The 18,667-nt window shown below is 37.9% G+C and overlaps 1 protein-coding gene across 6 annotated transcripts in view; it reads left to right on the forward strand.

Moving 5' to 3' along the window:
• The window catches only part of LOC133651888 (disintegrin and metalloproteinase domain-containing protein 11-like), a 77,196-nt gene that overhangs the window by 19,097 nt on the left and 39,432 nt on the right, over nucleotides 1-18,667 (forward strand). For 5 of the 6 annotated variants that reach the window (XM_062050094.1, XM_062050095.1, XM_062050096.1 and 2 more), the window contains 5 exons: nucleotides 8,093-8,169; nucleotides 8,281-8,347; nucleotides 17,369-17,451; nucleotides 17,554-17,617; nucleotides 17,710-17,770. In XM_062050094.1, coding sequence (XP_061906078.1) covers nucleotides 8,093-8,169; nucleotides 8,281-8,347; nucleotides 17,369-17,451; nucleotides 17,554-17,617; nucleotides 17,710-17,770 — 352 coding nt within the window. Of the gene's footprint in view, nucleotides 1-8,092; nucleotides 8,170-8,280; nucleotides 8,348-17,368; nucleotides 17,452-17,552; nucleotides 17,618-17,684; nucleotides 17,771-18,667 lie in introns of those variants that run through there. The other variant, XM_062050098.1, reaches the window with a different exon arrangement.

Here is an 18,667-nt window from a genome sequence, read left to right on the forward strand (position 1 = left end):
ACTTGAAGCAAGGAAAACAAACTTTTCACTAGCTGGTACTTTTGGATGTCAACCGAAAGTGACATGGAGAGGAAAGATCCACCCACAACCCACTTCAGTTGCAGACAGGGTTGTTAATAATGAGGTAAGCTAAAAAATATTTGCTTGCGAAATACGCATGTTTGTTTTAAATATTAACCAATTATTGCTTTGCGAAATATAAATGGGTTTTTCTAAAAATAAAAAGCCACGTGAAAATATATTATGAAATTACAGAAATTCAAAGAGTCGCATTATTGAATCCAGTTAACAATTTATTTGAAATAAATTTGCATATAATACTATTTTGTAATATTAAGTTCTTATGTAGTCTCTTGAAACTATTGTCAGTGGTGTAACAATCTTGAAGGCAAGGCAAGGCAACTTTATTTGTATAGCGCTTTTCATACACAAGGCAGACTCAAAGTGCTTCACAGACAACAAAGTGAAATGAAAGAAAATAAAAGCAAAATTAAAATGCAGACAATAAAAATAAAAACAGTGCAGACGTTGAAAGTTAAAAGATTTAGCTGAAAGCTAATGTGAACATAAAAGTCTTCAGTCTAGTTTTAAAAGTAGTCAGAGTTGGGGAGAGTCTGACATCTTCAGTAAGTTTATTCCAGCTATTTGTTGCATAGTGACTGAATGATGCTCTCCCTTGATTTGAGTTTACTCTTGGAACCGCTAACAGATTGGTCTCAGAAGATCTTAGTGATCTAGAGGGCTTATATAGTGGGAGCATATCAGTGATATACTTGGGCCCTAGACCATGTAGTGATTTATATGTGAGCAGGAGGATTTTGAAATCAATTCTCTGATGTACAGGGAGCCAATGTAAGGATTTAAGAATTGGTGTAATGTACTCACATTTTTTGGTCTTTGTTAGAACTCTAGCAGCAGCGTTCTGAACAAGCTGTAGCTGCCTGACAGTTTTTTTGGGAAGACCTGTAGGAGACCATTACAATAGTCTAGCCTACTGGTAATAAAGGCATGTACAAGTTTTTCAAAGTCTTGAGCTGACATGAGCCCTCTAAGTCTTTTTACATTTTTGAGGTGATAGTAGGCCGATTTTGTTACTGATTTGATGTGACTGTCGAAATGTAAATCAGAATCTAAAATAACCCCAAGATTTTTGGCTTTATTTGAGGTTTTCAGGGACAGTGATTGAAGGTGTTGGACGACTTTAAACCTTTCTTTTTTAGCACCAAAAACAATTATCTCAGTTTTATCTTCATTTAGTTGTAGGAAATGTTGGCACATCCAGTGTTTGACTTGCTCAATGCACTGGCACAGAAGATCTATGGGGCGATAGTCATTTGGTGATAGCGCTACATAGATTTGGGTGTCATCGGCATAGCAATGATGGTCAATGTTATTATTTTGCATGATTTGTCCTAGTGGGAGCATATAGATGTTAAATAAAGTCTGCCCCAAGATTGAACCTTAGGGGACTCCACACGTTACGTTGGTTGGTTCTGATACAAAGTCACCAATGGAAACAAAATAGTTCCTATCTTGTAGATATGACTTGAACCAGCTTAAAACTGTGCCTGAGATCCCCACCCAGTTTTCCAACCTGTCCAAAAGTATTGAGTGGTCGACAGTGTCAAATGCAGCACTGAGGTCCAAAAGCATTAATACTGAAGTTTTGCCAGAGTCTTGAAGGTAAATATTTTCACACTTGTTTCATGCAATATGTCAGTGTCCTCACATTATTATTATTTCCTATTTTCAAATATGAGTAAACAATACTAAACATGTTTAATTATTTTCATAAATGTATATCCTATTTTGGCGAAAAGAATGAAATGTTTACATTTGGTATTTTGTTATATTTTTCCAAAAATCCAAAAAAGAAGCTACAAAAGCAGAGACCAAAAGGAAAATGCAGGCTGCTCAGAAATTTGCAAGGAAGGCTCATGTTAGGGCTCTCCGAGAAAGCTAATGTGTGAAATGAACTGAAGTAATGTGGTAATACTGTAAATAAACTGTAGATAATATCACTGATCAATGTGACACCTGTGGATGTGAAATGAACACAAGATGTAAATATTAGTGACTAAATACTGTTGGGACTGAACCATATACAGTGATTCATTATTATAATTGAGTTATGTATGTTATATTAATGATGTTTTCATGTCTTTAAACACTAAAATATTTTCTTCAAATGGTGCTGTCTTTGTTAATTTTAGCGTGTTAAATTGGTCCCCCAGACCCCCGGAAATTTTTTCAGTCTTTTTCATTGTGGTCAAATCACATGCCTGAATGTACCACTTTTTATGGGCCTTTTAGAAGCAGTCTTGCAGTGCATCTACTTTTAAAAAAATAAATTTAAAATAAAGAAATAAATATATATACACATATATATATATATATACAGTATATATATATATATATATATATATATATATATATATATATATATATATATATATATATATATATATATATATATATATATATATATATATATATATATATACAGGTATATATATTGTTTTAAAAAAATTTTTTTTTTTTTTTTAACAGCCGAAGGTTTGCTCATTGGAGAGAACCCGTACTCCGCTCAAGATGCAAAAAATGCATACTTAAAGAATTTTTTTTTCATATTAGAAATATTTTAATGATATATTCCATGTGAAAAAAAACGAACATATAAAAAAAAATTCTGAAGGACACAAATGCATCAATTTAATTTGTTTTAATCAACCCTTTAGGTCCTCCAGCAGGTAAAAAATTATAAAATGATGTTGCCGAATGTACGATATATCTAATATTTTTTATTTCAGACCATCCAAAATGTTGACACACACACACATGTATGACGGAGGATTCTCGTCTGTCTGTGTAGATCGAGCACTGATCCTGTGTGTGGAATTGTCAGTTTTCACGTTCTTCCCACACGTGCTTTTTAAATCGCTAAATAGTGCTCGCTAAGCGGTGATGAGTGTTGATAAATGTCATTGCGTGTGCTAAATAAATATTATATCTTCTTCTCTCTGTATTGTTGTCGTCTTGATGATCAGCATTTATTTTGCATATTAATGAAGACAGAGATGCAAAATGGATGGCACGCCTTATTTTTTTACTTAAACACAATCCACTTTACAAACATTTAGGTCAGCCTTGTGAGTGCTATTAAGTTTGCACGTGTTTTAGTACACACAAACCTTTAGTAAATCAGGCCCTCGTTGTACAAATACAAAATGTATTAAAGTGGCCTGCATCTATACAGTTTGTACACCCCTGATTTAAAGGGGTCCAACTTTTCTTACAGATTGATACCGCTTTTTTGTGTATTTGAGATCTGCCTAAATCCAGAAATTTTAAAATCAAACAATGAGGGATTGCCGGAAACACTTATAAAACAATATTGCCTTCTTTCATACTTCCTCCAAACGAGCCGTTTGGAATTTTGTGACGTTTTTCTCTATTGTGACATCTGCGAATAGCTTCATATATAATATACATTTGCCCAAAGTGCGTTGCGTGGGTCCGCCATCGTAGTCTGCGCTTTAGTCAATAAGCTCCTTCTTTTTCACTATCCTCTTGTTGTGGGGCAGACTAGCTCGTACATGCACATGAATCCTTTGCAGTTGCCATTTCTAATACAAAGTAGCTTATAGTTTGAATTCATATCTGTCAGTAGACTCTGTATGGAAGCGCTAAAAACCACAAAAAGGATGACGGGGACAAGACGCTGTTGAAGTGGAGGCACGTAATTAAGAGAACCCACAATCTGTAAAACATAATATATGCAACATGTTGACGATTACATGTTATATAGACCACAAGGAAGGGTTTTAAATGTAGAAAAAATCATAATGACCCCTTTAACATGTAGTTCCTACTCCAATAAAGCAGGTAGAAGCATGCTGTAGCAGAAGCCGCTGTGTTCTCATCGATTAAAAAAACAATAATAATAATAAAAAAATAAAGGTAATGCTAATTAGCATTAGCTAGGAAATAGAATAAAATTACTACCTAGAGACATAATTTCTTGTACTTTGTTTACCTTAAATAGCAACATAAATACAACAAGTGTAAAATAGTGCCGGTCGTAATAAAAAATATTACAGCTGGGCTAACTATTGTGTTAGCATATACCAAATACAGCAGGGGTTCCCAAACCACGGAAACAGCCAGCGTCCAAAATCCGGATGTCCCAAATAAAATTAAAAATTACAAAAAAGTGTGTGTAACAGCCAGCGTCCAAAATCCGGATGTCCCAAATAAAATTAAAAATTACAAATATATATATATATATATATATATATATATATATATATATATATATATATATATATATATATATATATATATATATATATATATATATATATATATATATATATATATATATATATGCAAATTGCAGCCACGCTTCCGTCAGTCTACCCCAGGGCAGCTGTGGCTACGAAAGTAGCTTACCACCACCAGGTGTGAATGATTGATGGGTTCAGAAAAACATGTAAAGCGACTTTGGGTACTTAGAAAAGCGCTATATAAATCCCAGTTATTATTATTATTATTATTATTTATATATATATATATATTTTTTTTTTAATTTATTTTATTTTATTTTTTTATTTTTTTTTTAAATTATTATTATTTTTGAAATCTGTCCTTTCATATTCTAATCCATTTTCTACCCCTTGTTACTCTCGGTTTCTCCTAGCCGCTCAGGCAAATCATATTGTCTAAAAATGCATTTTCCCATCGATAACGTGACAAGTGCGCGTTCTTTCAGTCAATTAGTGCGCGAGGAATATATATACAGTACAGGCCAAATGTTTGGACACACCTTCTCATTTCAATGTGTTTTCTTTATTTTCATGACTATTTACATTGTAGATGTCACTGAAGGCATCAAAACTATGACACCTGTGAAGTGAAAACCATTTCAGGTGATTACCTCTTGAAGCTCATCAAGAGAATGCCAAGAGTGTGCAAAACAGCAATCAGAGCAAAGGGTGGCTATTTTGAAGAAACTAGAATACAAAACATGTTTTCAGTTATTTCACCTTTTTTTAGGTACATAACTCCACATGTGTTCATTCGAGTTAAAACGTTTGGGGACCCCTGAAATACAGTATATGGTTTAGCAACTAGCATGGCGCTCTAAAGCAGCATATATATTTTATATATATGCTGTAAGTATATATGTAATGTAGTAACAAGCACATTCATAATAGCATGTAATATTTACATATTTTGGTCATTTTAAGCATACAACAGTGTGTTAATTTCACAGACTCATCATAACGTTCGCTTTTCCCTTCAAAAGCAACAACACTACTAATCATGGCAGACTTCATGAGCGACAACAAAGACTACTTTGGGAAAAATGATGATCCAGAACCTTATATTTTTGAGCCTAAATATAAGGAGGATGAGCTACAGGTTTTAGAAGCTGAGTGATAAGCAGATTCAGCTTAAGTGAAACACTAAGCATCATGTTGTTAGGAAGGCTCTTTGTGGCAGAGGTCGTGACCACAAATTGCAGGAGACAGCAGGCAATGTGCAAGTAAATCAATCAATCAATGTTTATTTATATAGCCCTAAATCACAAGTGTCTCAAAGGGCTGTACAAGCCACAACGACATCCTCGGTACAGAGCCCACATACGGGCAAGGAAAACTCACCCCAGTGGGACGTCAATGTGAATGACTATGAGAAACCTTGGAGAGGACCGCATATGTGGGTAACCCCCAAACATTAGTAATGATCCCACAACCAACAAAGAAAAGAGACTGGCTTAAATAGCCCTCCAACACCAGGTGAGACAATAAATGCAAACAAGCCTCAGATGAAGAGAGAAGTGCTCAGAAAGAGAGTAAAGAAGGCAAACAGAATACAAATAATACAGTAAGTGGAACCAAAATAAGAGCGTAAAACAGGAAGTGAGGCCGAAAAAACAGGAAAAGCACTCAAAAACTAAAACAGAGAATGGCCTGGCCTAACAGGTCGTAACTAGGGATTTCCGATAATGGCTTTTTGCAGATATCCGATATTCCGATATTGTCCAACTCTTTAATTACCGATATCAACCGATACCGATACATACAGTCGTGGAATTAACACATTATTATGCCTAATTTGGACAACCAGGTATGGTGAAGATAAGGTCCTTTTTTTTTTTTTAATTAATAAAATAAAATAAGATAAATAAATTATAAACATTTTCTTGAATAAAAAAGAAAGTAAAACAATATAAAAAAAGTTACATAGAAACTAGTAATTAATGAAAATGAGTCAAATTAACTGTTAAAGGTTAGTACTATTAGTGGACCAGCAGCACACACAATCATGTGTGCTTACGGACTGTATCCCTTGCAGACTGTATTGATATATATTGATATATAATGTAGTAACCAGAATATTAATAACAGAAAGAAACAACCCTTTTGTGTGAATGAGTGTAAATGGGGGAGGGAGGTTTTTTGGGTTGGTGCACTAATTGTAAGTGTATCTTGTGTTTTTTATGTTGATTTAATAAAAATAAAAAAACCTATACCGATAATAAAAAAAACGATACCGATAATTTCCGATATTACATATTAAAGCATTTATCGGCCGATAATATCGGCAGGCCGATATTATCGGACATCTCTAGTCGTAACACATGTAACAGTATCGCTCAGTGCTGAACAAGATATACAAACTAAAGGCATAATAAAACAATCACTTATTGTACAATGTCTGCTTTCACTGGGATGCCAACTGATGGGATGTTTATATCTTCCCGTTTAAATGAGCAATTAATTATAATTCTCACGCAGGTTAAAAAACAGAGTGCTGCAAACAAGCGTCTTTTCATGTCTTTCTCACCATCTGTGGGTAGAAGTTGGATGTCAAAGTTGACCAACTTCTCGGTTTATGGCAACAACCTTCTACTATGCAAGTAAGAGGCAAGATTTATAATCTAGAATTAACTTTTACTATCTCAGACACAATGCAGCAGTTCAATATGTCAATAGTTCATCTGTGTTAGCGCTTATAATACCAATATCGCTAATACTTGGTTAATATTCAGGTCATAACATGTAAATGGAGTGTTGTCTGCGCTTTTTGGATGGTTTTTTGAGGGCTTTATGGGCGGAATAGTGTTCTCCCATTAGCTGCATTGTTAGCTGGCTTGTACTTGCTGTATATTATGAATTAGAATGCATGAAAAAGAAAAATTAGTTTTTGCCTTACATAGAGATTGTGAATGATAAGCAAAATTAAAAAGAAAGGTGCAGTTTATAATTTATCGTTAATCAAAATATAAAACTACCTATATTAGGGTATATATTTGTGTCCATAATCACAAAGTATTAAATAGGACTGTGCAAAAAACACTTTACCTATATTGTGCAAGAGCTGGGGCATGTTAAAGTAAAAGTGAACATTCTGTAATTTTCCTAAATTTTACCTCATTTCTTAGTAAATCCTCAAAAAATATGTGCATTGCATTTTTTGTGCTTGTATGGCCATTCAGTTAGCACAAATAGACGTGAATTGCTTGAGTGGAGATCTGTAAATGTAACTAGTCTTCATTAATAAAACAAGTAGCACTCATAGAGTAACATGTCTTACATGCCTGCTATACGGAATGCCATTATAGATTCCTTACATTTTTGTGTGTGCAGTGATGCATTTTATTGTAAAAGGCGGGTGAGTCAATGCAGCTTCCATTGAAGCTGCTGTGCTGCAGTCTGAGCTGCATGAAAGGAATCTCTCCTATTGCGTCCGCACCTCATTTCTCCCTTGACTGACCCGACTTTTTCCTCACCTCACTTCACCACGTTGGCCTCCGTCCTGTGCCAGTTTGCCTTTTCAACCACTTCTTTATCCATCCATCCATTTTTTCCTTTCATCTCTAGCTTGACTCAGGCAGTCCGTGCAGCCTTTATCAATCATAGTAGTTGATGTGATGAAACGTGTTCAAAGCGCTATTGATTCTGGAGCATTATTTATGGCGCTGTGGGTTCTGCAAAGTGGCGCACTTAAATAGAATTATTTTGTTGTGCTTTGATGTAACAGCAAACTGTCTCCTTGGTTATTTTATTATTTGCAATTCTTGCAGCCCGTCCACTTGGCGCACAGCTGTTTCCAGATGGAAGCCTTCGGACAGACCTTCACGCTGGACCTGGAGCTAAACCAGTCAGTACTGCTACGCTTCTTCTGTTTACACGCACCGCCTCTTAAACACTGCAGATGTTCACATTAGTGTTTTTGCACACACTTTGACACTGATGTGTCCACTCTGCGCAGTCACCTCCTGTCTTCAGACTACGTGGAGCGCCAATTCACGCAGGATGGACGACCTTCACAGTCCTGGGTAAGAACATTTTCGACATGCCTGTCGTCTTTCATGTACCGGTAGCTGGAAAATTGACACAAAATAGTAGAAACAGGGGTTGTTAAGTGTCGATGCTTTGATTCCAACATGAAAAAATTACAGTAAAACCTGAACAAGGTTTGTAAATCGAAAAGTTTGCATAGTGAAGAAAATTTCATATAACAAAAAATATTAATATTGGGTTTCAGCCTAGACAAAGGTCAATATTTTAGTGAAGGTTTGTACACTTTGAACACAATATATAGTGCTGTACAGTACTGTATATCAAACAATTATAACAAAGGGGTGATGGATCAACTTTCTCTTTAACAAGCCAAAAAAAACATCAAGATGCTGTTCTCTGTATGCGCTACTCTTCCTACACGCACACACACACACACTCAGAAGCCCCTTTGGTGCCCTCAAAAATGATCAGAAATCACAAAAGTCCTTAACTTTAAAGGGGAACTGCACTTTTTTTGGAATTTTGCCTATCGTTCACAACCATTATGAAAGAGACCCATTACCTCCCTGCTTGGCACTCAGCATTAAGGGTTGGAATTGGGGGTTAAATCACCAAAAATGATTCCCGGGCGCAGCCACCGCTGCTGCTCACGGCTCCCCTCACCTCCCAGGGGGTGATCAAGGGTGATTGGTCAAATGCAGAGAATACTTTCGCCACACCTAGTGTGTGTGTGACAATCATGGGTACTTTAACTTTAACTTAACATGACGACAGAAAAAAAAGGTGCTTGTAGGGCTGGGCGATATGGCTGAAAAATGTTTCATAATATATGTTTTTTATATTGGTCAATAGCGATAATTAGTTCTATTTTTATGACCTATGGAAAATATGGACCAGGAGAAAAATAAATGAAATTGTAGCATTTTTATTTTCAATGTAACCTTCCTCTCCTCTCCTCCTTTCCTACTCAGTGGCCTAGTGGTTAGAGTGTCCGCCCTGAGATCGGTAGGTTGTGAGTTCAAACCCCGGCCGGATCATACCAAAGACTATAAAAATGGGACCCATTACCTCCCTGCTTGGCACTCAGCATCAAGGGTTGGAATTGGGGGTTAAATCATCAAAAATGATTCGATATTTATTGATATCGTTTTATCTGCCTAGTCCTATGTGCTTGGATTTGTGCAAGCGGACACTTTAAAACATATGAATTTTTACTCGCGTATGTAGTTTTCTGGATTTGAATGTACGTCCATTTTTAGTAGAAAATCCTCGCAACTCTAGTTACATGAGACCCCAGGTTCGTATGAGGTATGTTAAGAGAGTTACGATTTGTGGCAGTTACTCCGTGTGCACATACAGCCCCATTAATGTGTTTATGAGCAAAGATGAATAGGTAGTACCAAATTGTTGCTCTCGAAATGTATATTTGGTGTGCCATTTTGGCAGGAAACATTGACGTACATTTTCTATGGCTCAGGTGGTAGAGTGGTTGGCCCCTACCCAATCGTTGTGGGTTCGATCCTTAGTCCCCCTGTCACCAGGTCGAAGTATCTTGAGCAAAATACTGAATTCCCAGTTGCTCCCGATGCTCTCATCAGCAGGTGAATGTGGTACCTTGAAGGCAGAAAAACGCTATGTATAAACGCTATAAGTGTAATCCATTTACCATTCTCGACATGTTTTTTTTTCTCTCATTAAAAAAAGGGAGCTACATGCTTTCTAATTGGTCAGTGTCCCTAGTGGCTGTAAACAGTAGAGGTTTGACATATTGGCAATCTGATTGGACGCCTAGTAAGCGCTTTAAAGGCCTACTGAAACCCACTACTACCGACCACGCAGTCTGATAGTTTATATATAAATGATGAAATCTTAACATTGCAACACATGCCAATACGGCCGGGTTAACTTATAAAGTGCAATTTTAAATTTCCCGCGAAACTTCCGGTTGAAAACATCTATGTATGATGACGTTTGCGCGTAACGTCAATGGTTGAAACGGAAGTATTCGGACACATTGTATCCCAATACAAACGGCTCTGTTTTCATCGCAAAATTCCACAGTATTCTGGACATCTGTGTTGGTGAATCTTTTGCAATTTGTTTAATGAACAATGGAGACTGCTAAGAAGAAAGCTGTAGGTGCAGCAACACAACCAGGAGGACTTTGAGGATAGAAGACGCGCTATCCGACGCTAGCCGCCGACCGCATCGATGATCGGGTGAAGTCCTTCGTCGCGCCGTCGATCGCTGGAACGCAGGTGAGCACGGGTGTTGATGAGCAGATGAGGGCTGGCGTAGGTGGAGCGCTAATATTTTTATCATAGCTCTGACGAGGTCCCGTAGCTAAGTTAGCTTCAATGGTGTCGTTAGCAACAGCATTGCTAGGCTTCGACAGGCGGCACAGCATTAACCGTGTAGTTACAGGTTCAGTGTTTGGTTCGGTGTCTCCTGATAGTAGTATTGTTGATCTGCTGTCTATCCTTCCAGTCAGGGGCTTATTTCTTTTGTTTCTATCTGCATTTAAGCACAATGCTATCACGTTAGCTCCGTAGCTAAAGTGCTTCACCGATGTATTGTCGTAGAGATAAAAGTCACTGTGAATGTCCATTTCTCGTTCTCAACTCTCATTTTCAAGAGGATATAGTATCCGAGGTGGTTTAAAATACAAATCCGTGATCCACAATAGAAAAAGGGGAAAGTGTGGAATCCAATGAGCCCTTTTATCTAAGTTACGGTCAGAGCGAAAAAAGATACGTCCTGCACTGCACTCTAGTCCTTCACTCGCACGTTCCTCATCCACAAATCTTTCATCCTCGCTCAAATTAATGGGGTAATCGTCGCTTTCTCGGTCCGAATCGCTCTCGCTGCTGGTGTAAACAATGGGGAAATGTGAGGAGCCCTTCAACCTGCGACGTCCCGCTACTTCCGGTACAGGCAAGGCTTTTTTTATCAGCGACCAAAAGTTGAGAACTTTATCGTCGCTGTTCTCTACTAAATCCTTTCAGCAAAAATATGGCAATATCACGAAATGATCAAGAATGACACATAGAATGGATCTGCTATCCCCGTTTAAATTAAAAAAATTCATTTCAGTAGGCCTTTAATAAAAGAAAGAACAACAAGACTTAAAAAGAAACTAGCATGGGTGTGAACTTGGAACGCTAGTCAATCAAACGGATTGTTGTCTTTAGGCCCTTTTAAACCAAAATAAAGTTCCTGCAACCTCTATCTAGTTAGTGGAACTAGAGGTTCCTGTAGAAGTGTGTGATTTGTGTTTACACCGCATTTCACAGTTCTGGGTAGTTTATACAAATATGGCTGATGACGTATGGAGGAGTTGTTGACTATATTTCTACAATGATACCATGTAAATAAACGGACAATAATAGGTCACTGTATTTTTACTAAAAGGTAAGTATATGAAATACAAAGCAATAATAAACAAAACAATATGATTTAAAAAATAAAGTTTACCGAATTTTTTATTAAAACTCAGGCTTTTGTCCGCAATGTCCAACAGTCAATGTTGTCCTCTCAGTAAATGACGAATTCATGAGTGTCAGGCGGTTCCTTGTGGTCCATTTCAGCTGCAAATAACAATATATAAATAATAAATGTCAGTGTTTATCTCACGCCGACAACACAAACACATCGGCTTTAGCTTTAGTTTGTTAGCATTAACATTCTGTTTACTCGGGTTGAAGCTAATAACTAAACAAATGGAGTGTCACTGACTACTTTTACAACATGTAATAAAGTAAATAGTTAATAATTTATGTAATTTACCTTCGTTCCACTTGTGTGCTGCCACCTTTTTTTCACATTTCTCCAACAAAGTCAGAGTAGTAAGCAGCTGAGGTCGTTTGCTTCAAGTCCGGCTTCAGGTTTGTAAAAATAATAAACTGCATATAGATGAAAGACTACAGCTGTAAAAACACTCCAAAAAAGTTCCACTGATCAGAGTTCTTCAGCACACAGATGCCCCAGAAAAGTTGCTGCAAGTCGAAAGTTCCTTTCGTTCTTCTTTCTCTTCATTGTCAAGTTTTTTGTAATAGAAATACACAAGAAATAAGAAATAAAGAAGTCGTCGTCCTTGCATACTGCGCAATAGTGGCCGTGTGTTTGAAAAATAAGTTTTAGGAACGCCGCCAACGGTGTTCAACCAATCAGTGTTCGACAGCACAGTCCTGCCCCCCCGAAAAGGTTCAGGGTAGCTTCGAAATGTCCCACCTAGCTAGGAGGAACTTCGAAAGGCTCCTGAATAACTCAGTGGCCTAGTGGTTAGAGTGTCCGCCCTGAGATCGGTAGGTCGTGAGTTCAAACCCCGGCCGAGTCATACCAAAGACTATAAAAATGGGACCCATTACCTCCCTGCTTGACACTCAGCATCAAGGGTTGGAATTGGGGGTTAAATCACCAAAAATTATTCCCGGGCGTGGCCACCGCTGCTGCTCACTGCTCCCCTCACCTGAACAAGGGGATGGGTCAAATGCAGAGTACAAATTTCACCACACCTAGTGTGTGTGTGACAATCATTGGTACTTTAACTTTACCTTAAGTTAAATCTACCCGCGTAATTTTTGGTGGAAACATAGGGGGAACTTCTTTTACCCAGTTAAGTGGAAAAGTTCCTGTGGTGGAAAATAGCCTATTGTCAAGGCAACAGCTGTTGTGTTGCATCTCATGAGCTTGTGCAGGTGTACCTAATGATGTGGCCGCTGGGTTTATTTTAAGCTCAATCGAATGTAGAAGTGCTATTTTGGAAAGCAGTTTAAAAATAGCCTTCCACCTAACCATAATGTACTTCTGGACTTTTCAAATGTACGTTTGCCTAAAAGGCACAAAGCAGTATGCTCTGGGATGTACTGTACAGTAATCTTCTCAAAATAACAATAGAAAGGATGACATAGTCCAGAGAGGATTTAAAGTACAATCTAGTAGCCAAGAGGGATGCTAATGTGCTTTGCTGCACAAATGAGCCACCTATACAGCCCCCTCCCAGCATGCTCCAAACTCTCCTTCAGTCCTCCTGACCAATCGTGATTCTGTCTCCATGGCAACCAGTTAGCTCAGCAGTGTCATTAAGTTCTTGGCAGCCCAGAGAATGAGACACGACTGAGATAAGAGCCGTGTGCTGCTAGCAAGAGAGCAAGAGGAGGGTGAAATGGAAATACAAATTCCACTCGGACAAGATGAAGCTTTCCCGTGTGCCTGGAAGGGAGAGAGGGATGCTGCAGGGGATGGAGTCCTACGTTGAGGCCAGATTGTGGCGCCGCTTGATGGCGGCATCACGTGATTCTTTGGACGCCGCAGGACGTGGGAGGCGTGATGCGTTGATGTGCGTCACCAAATTTGGCTTTTTTTTTCTTCTTTTTTTTTTTAAACACTTCCATTTGAGGGATACAGCAGCAGCCTCGTTTTGAGGTTGGTTGGATAGTTAAACATTTTTTTTTTTAGTTTGGTCAAATAAAAAAAATAGAAAATTAAAGAGTTATCATATTGTAATTAAGGCTGTCAAAGTTAAGGCTTTAACCCATGCGATTAATCACAAAACATTATTGCATTAATCATGGATGGACACAGATTAATCGCGCAATACATTTTGAGTGCACATGCTCCTTGATACCTGAAAGGCGGCATGGGTTTTTATACGGTCAATGCATACGGTCAATGCATACGTCAGAGCAAAGAACAAATAAATGACGTTCACTCAAGTAAAACACCTAAAAACCGTCCTGTTTGACTCATAGGCAACTTAATATTGTTGTTTTCTTTCATTTGATCTAAATTATGCATGCAAGTATTTTACTGTGATTAATCAAAATGATGATTAATCTGATTTAAATATGTAATTGTTTGAAAGTTGTAAGCAATAATTGTAATACAACATTCTATATACCCTTATTTGGAAATTAATAGATGGAAAACTAAATCCATCAGCCTCTTTTTGTGTTTTTACTAGATCGCCTGTTGGTGGAATAACTTTGTGATGATCAGAATAAAATAAAAAACATATTTGAATATTATTTATTTCTACCACGTGGGATTCACAATGCACTTTGCACAAAATACAAAAATGATAGCACACATGGACAAATTGACTGCTGATGGATACCTAATTAATTTTTTTAATAGTATTTACTTATTTTTTAAACTTAGGAAATATGGTGCATTTGCTCATTTCATAACTTTAATCATATTACATTAACCCATTTTTGTTCATTATTTTGTTGTATTAGTTCTTTGTATTTTATTTTATTTTCTTGCCTAATCCGCTTCCAAATATAATAAATATAAAAATAAATGCATTGCTCGGTTGGTAGAGTGGTAGTGCCAGCAACTTGAGGGTTGCAGGTTCGATTCCCGCTTCTGCTATCCTAGTCACTGCCGTTGTATCTTTGGGCAGGACGCTATACCCACCTTGCTCCCAGTGCCACGCACACTGGTTTAAATGTAGAGTTTCAGACTCGTCACGTCCGGTTGCAGACTGAACACCAGCTCATGCAAAAAATCACTCAAGCAGCACTCAGGCCAGCGTCAGGCCCCGTTTACACTAAGCCGGATAAGGTTATCCAGGGTAAATCCCACCTAACCTTATCCGTGTCCACACACAACAATGCCACCGTTTAAGACCCCCTCCCTCCTCCGTCCGCCGGCACAACGCGACTTAATACGCATGCACAGAAAATGCGCACGTCATAGTCACCTCCAGTGTTGCTTTGTGTGCAAGTTCTTAAATTTAACTTATCTGAACAATATCCAGAGTTGTAATATTTCAATTAACTGGAATCCAGTGTGCTGTGGGGCCCTATTGTAGTAAACGTAAACAATGTGATAAAGAACATTTTACATCAATCAAACTAGGGATGTAGATATCTGGTCAGGACACTCCTCACTCTTTTGCCTTCACCTTCATTGTCCATTTGTTTTTGGTGACTTTATATACTCTGCACCTAGACGTTGAGTCCGCGACATACATGGTGGACAATAACTGATACAGTCTGCTTTGCCAGTCCAAATGCATTCGCTGTTTTCCGTAGTTTTCCCTCGACGGCCAGGTAATACAAAGCACACGCTACCTTTATCACATCCACGGGAGCCCGCATTCTCATTGACTCTTCTTCGACAAATGGACAAAGTTTTTTGGTAAATAGAATCACAGCTGACCTGGACATTCGAAAGTTCTCTTGCCGTCTGAAATAGCTGCAATCACTTTCTCTTAATGTATTCATGTGTGATTTCCACAAGCGTCTGTACAGCCGGAAGGAGAAACACGGCATGTCTGCATGACTCGCCTTCATGTTTCCAGTGTTTAGCTCCGAATTACGAAACAGCTTTTTTATGAAGCTGGCTCTGGCGCGTTCTTTCTGACGTCACTTCCTGTGTGGGGCGCTGTCTTTCTGGCGTCACTTCCTCTCCGAACTCAGTTTGTAAACAATCAATGAGTCCATACAAATCTAAGAGCCGGATATTCAAGAAATACACGGCGCACTTACCCGTGTAAAAATTTGTCAGAGGAGGGGGACCTTAAACGATAGTTTAGTGTGGCTGAAACGGGGCTTAGGCTAAACAATAATTTGTTTAAGGGGTTATCCGGCTTAGTGTAGACATAGCCTCAGCCAAACTCCCTCAAAATAAAGTTGCAATTTTCAACACCAACAAAGCCAGTATGCCTGATCGAAAACGCTCCTACGTAATGTAAGGCTCCACTCTTGCAAAATATGCTCGCTTGATGCTAATTTATGTTGGATTTGCCAAAGACAGGCAATATTATCATAAGCAATTTTTCATGTTGATTTCAACACCTTCAAATTTAGTAACAAAAACTACAACTAAGGTGAATTTTACAATCAAACAGCTGGTGTGTAATAAGCACAATACATACAGTACAAACTAGGGGTGTGGGAAAAAAACGATTCGAACTCAAATCGCCATTCTCACGTTGTACGATTCAGTATCAATTCTCATTTTTCAAAAATCGATTTATTTATTTATTTATTTTGAATTTTTATTTTATTTATTTTTTTAATTAATCAATCCAACAAAACAATACACAGCAATACCATAACAATGCAATCCAATTCCAAAACCAAACCCGACCCAGCAACACTCAGAACAGCAATAAACAGAGCAACTGAGAGGAGACAAACATGACACAGAACAATCCAAAAGTAGTGAAACAAAAATGAATATTATCAACTACAGTATCAATATTAGTAACAATTTCAACATAGCGGTGATTAAAAATCCCTCATTGATATTATAGGACATTTATTTAAAAAAATATATTTAAAAAATTAAATAAAAATGAACAATAGTGTCACAGTGGCTTACACTTGCATGGCATCTCATAAGCTTGACAACACACTGTGTCCAATATTTTCACAAAGATAAAATAAGTCATATTTTTGGTTCATTTAATAGTTAAAACAAATGTACATTATTGCAATCAGTTGATAAAACATTGTCCTTTACAATTATAAAAGCTTTTTACAAAAACCTACTACTCTGCTTGCATGTCAGCAGACTGGGGTAGATTCTGCTGAAATCCTATGTATTGAATGAAAAGAGAATTGTTTTGAATCGGAAAAATATCGTTTTTGAATCGAGAATCGCGTTGAATCGAAAAAATCGATTTATAATCGAATCGGGACCCCAAGAATCGATATTGAATCGAATTGTGGGACACCCAAAGATTCGCAGCCCTAGTACAAACACTTCGTAGGGCGTGACATAACACATTCATGTTCATGGAAAAAGCTACTTCTTTGTTTGACAACTTACCATAGATAGCCTATACAGTTCGATCGATTCCCGGGTACTAGGACTTGGTACGGTATTGGTTCAAATGTGAATGTTAACCATCTCGAGACAGAAGTAGGTCACAAACCTTTTTTCCGCAGCGGGCGATGTTGCATATGCTAAGAATGTGAGAGTTCCCGCTATTATCTCGCAGCTGACCTATCACGACAAGCTGTGAAGTAGCAGAGTGTGTCCCTGCTTTAAACACCACTTTGTGTGCGTGTGTGTGCATGTGCATGTGCGTGTATCTGCAGGGAGGGGAGCACTGCTACTACCAAGGAAGCTTAAGAGGTGTAACGAACTCCTGGGCCGCCCTCTCCACCTGTCATGGACTGTGGTCAGTCAGCAGACACCCCCCCCCCCCCTTTGAACTGTATTGTTACATAATTAATGCATTTACTTGTACATTCAACTGTATCACTCCTACTTTTATTCAAAGCGGGGTGTTCTCAGATGGCCTCTTCTCTTACGGGATTGAGCCAGTTCACAATGACAGCAATCAGGTAGATGTTTAAAGTCAACATTCTATATAGCTACAGTATATATATATGTTTATATATATATTTGTAGGTCCTAATGACGCCTGTCTGTGTAGGAAAATGGCGCCCACCTGATCCACAAGATGCCTGATTTTAGGCTCTCTCCCCACTGTGCAGGTAGGCAAGCATGTTGATGGTCATTCAACATCTAGTATGGCCTTATGTGTTATGCATACTGTGCATTGGACATTTCATTAGGTACACATACATAATGTTACAACAGCTAACGCAAAAGTGTTCATGAAAATGTCTGCTTTACTTGATAATAATTTGAACTCGTAATACTGCACTGTTTTGCACTGAGATTCGATTTGTGTACTCTGAGCCTCTTATTGTAGCTAAATAATGTAACCAAAATATTAGCAACATGTCAAAGTAGAGTGCAGTCAGTAAAACCATACTTGCCAACCTTCCCGTTTTTACCGGGAGACTCCCGGTATTCAGCGCCTCTCCCGATAACCTCCCGGCAGAAATGTTCTCCCGACAAACTCCCAGTATTCACGCCCCCTCCAGCTCAATGCGGACCTGAGTGGGGACAGCCTATTCTCACGTCCGCTTTCCCACAATATAAACAGCTTGCCTGCCCAATGACGTCATAACTGTAGAATGATCGAGGGCGAGTTCTTGGTTTCTTATGTGGGTTTATTGTTAGGCAGTTTCATTAACGTCCTCCCAGCGCGGTAACAACACACAACAACAGCAGTCACGTTTAGTCTACCGTAAAGCAGTTCGTCTGCCGTAAATAGCAATGTTGTGACACTCTTAAACAGGACAATACTGCCATCTACTGGATAGCCTCCAGAACACTGAAATTCAAGTATTTCTTTTATTTATATGTATAATAAGCTAGAATTCACTGAAAGTCAAGTATTTCATACATACATACATACATATGTATGTATGTATATATATATATGTATGTATATATATATATATATATATATATATATATATATATGTGTATATATATATATATGTATGTATGTATGTATGTATGTATGTATGTATATATAT

The sequence above is a fragment of the Entelurus aequoreus genome, linkage group LG06, assembly GCF_033978785.1.
Source record: "Entelurus aequoreus isolate RoL-2023_Sb linkage group LG06, RoL_Eaeq_v1.1, whole genome shotgun sequence".
NCBI classification, from domain to species: Eukaryota; Metazoa; Chordata; class Actinopteri; order Syngnathiformes; family Syngnathidae; genus Entelurus; species Entelurus aequoreus.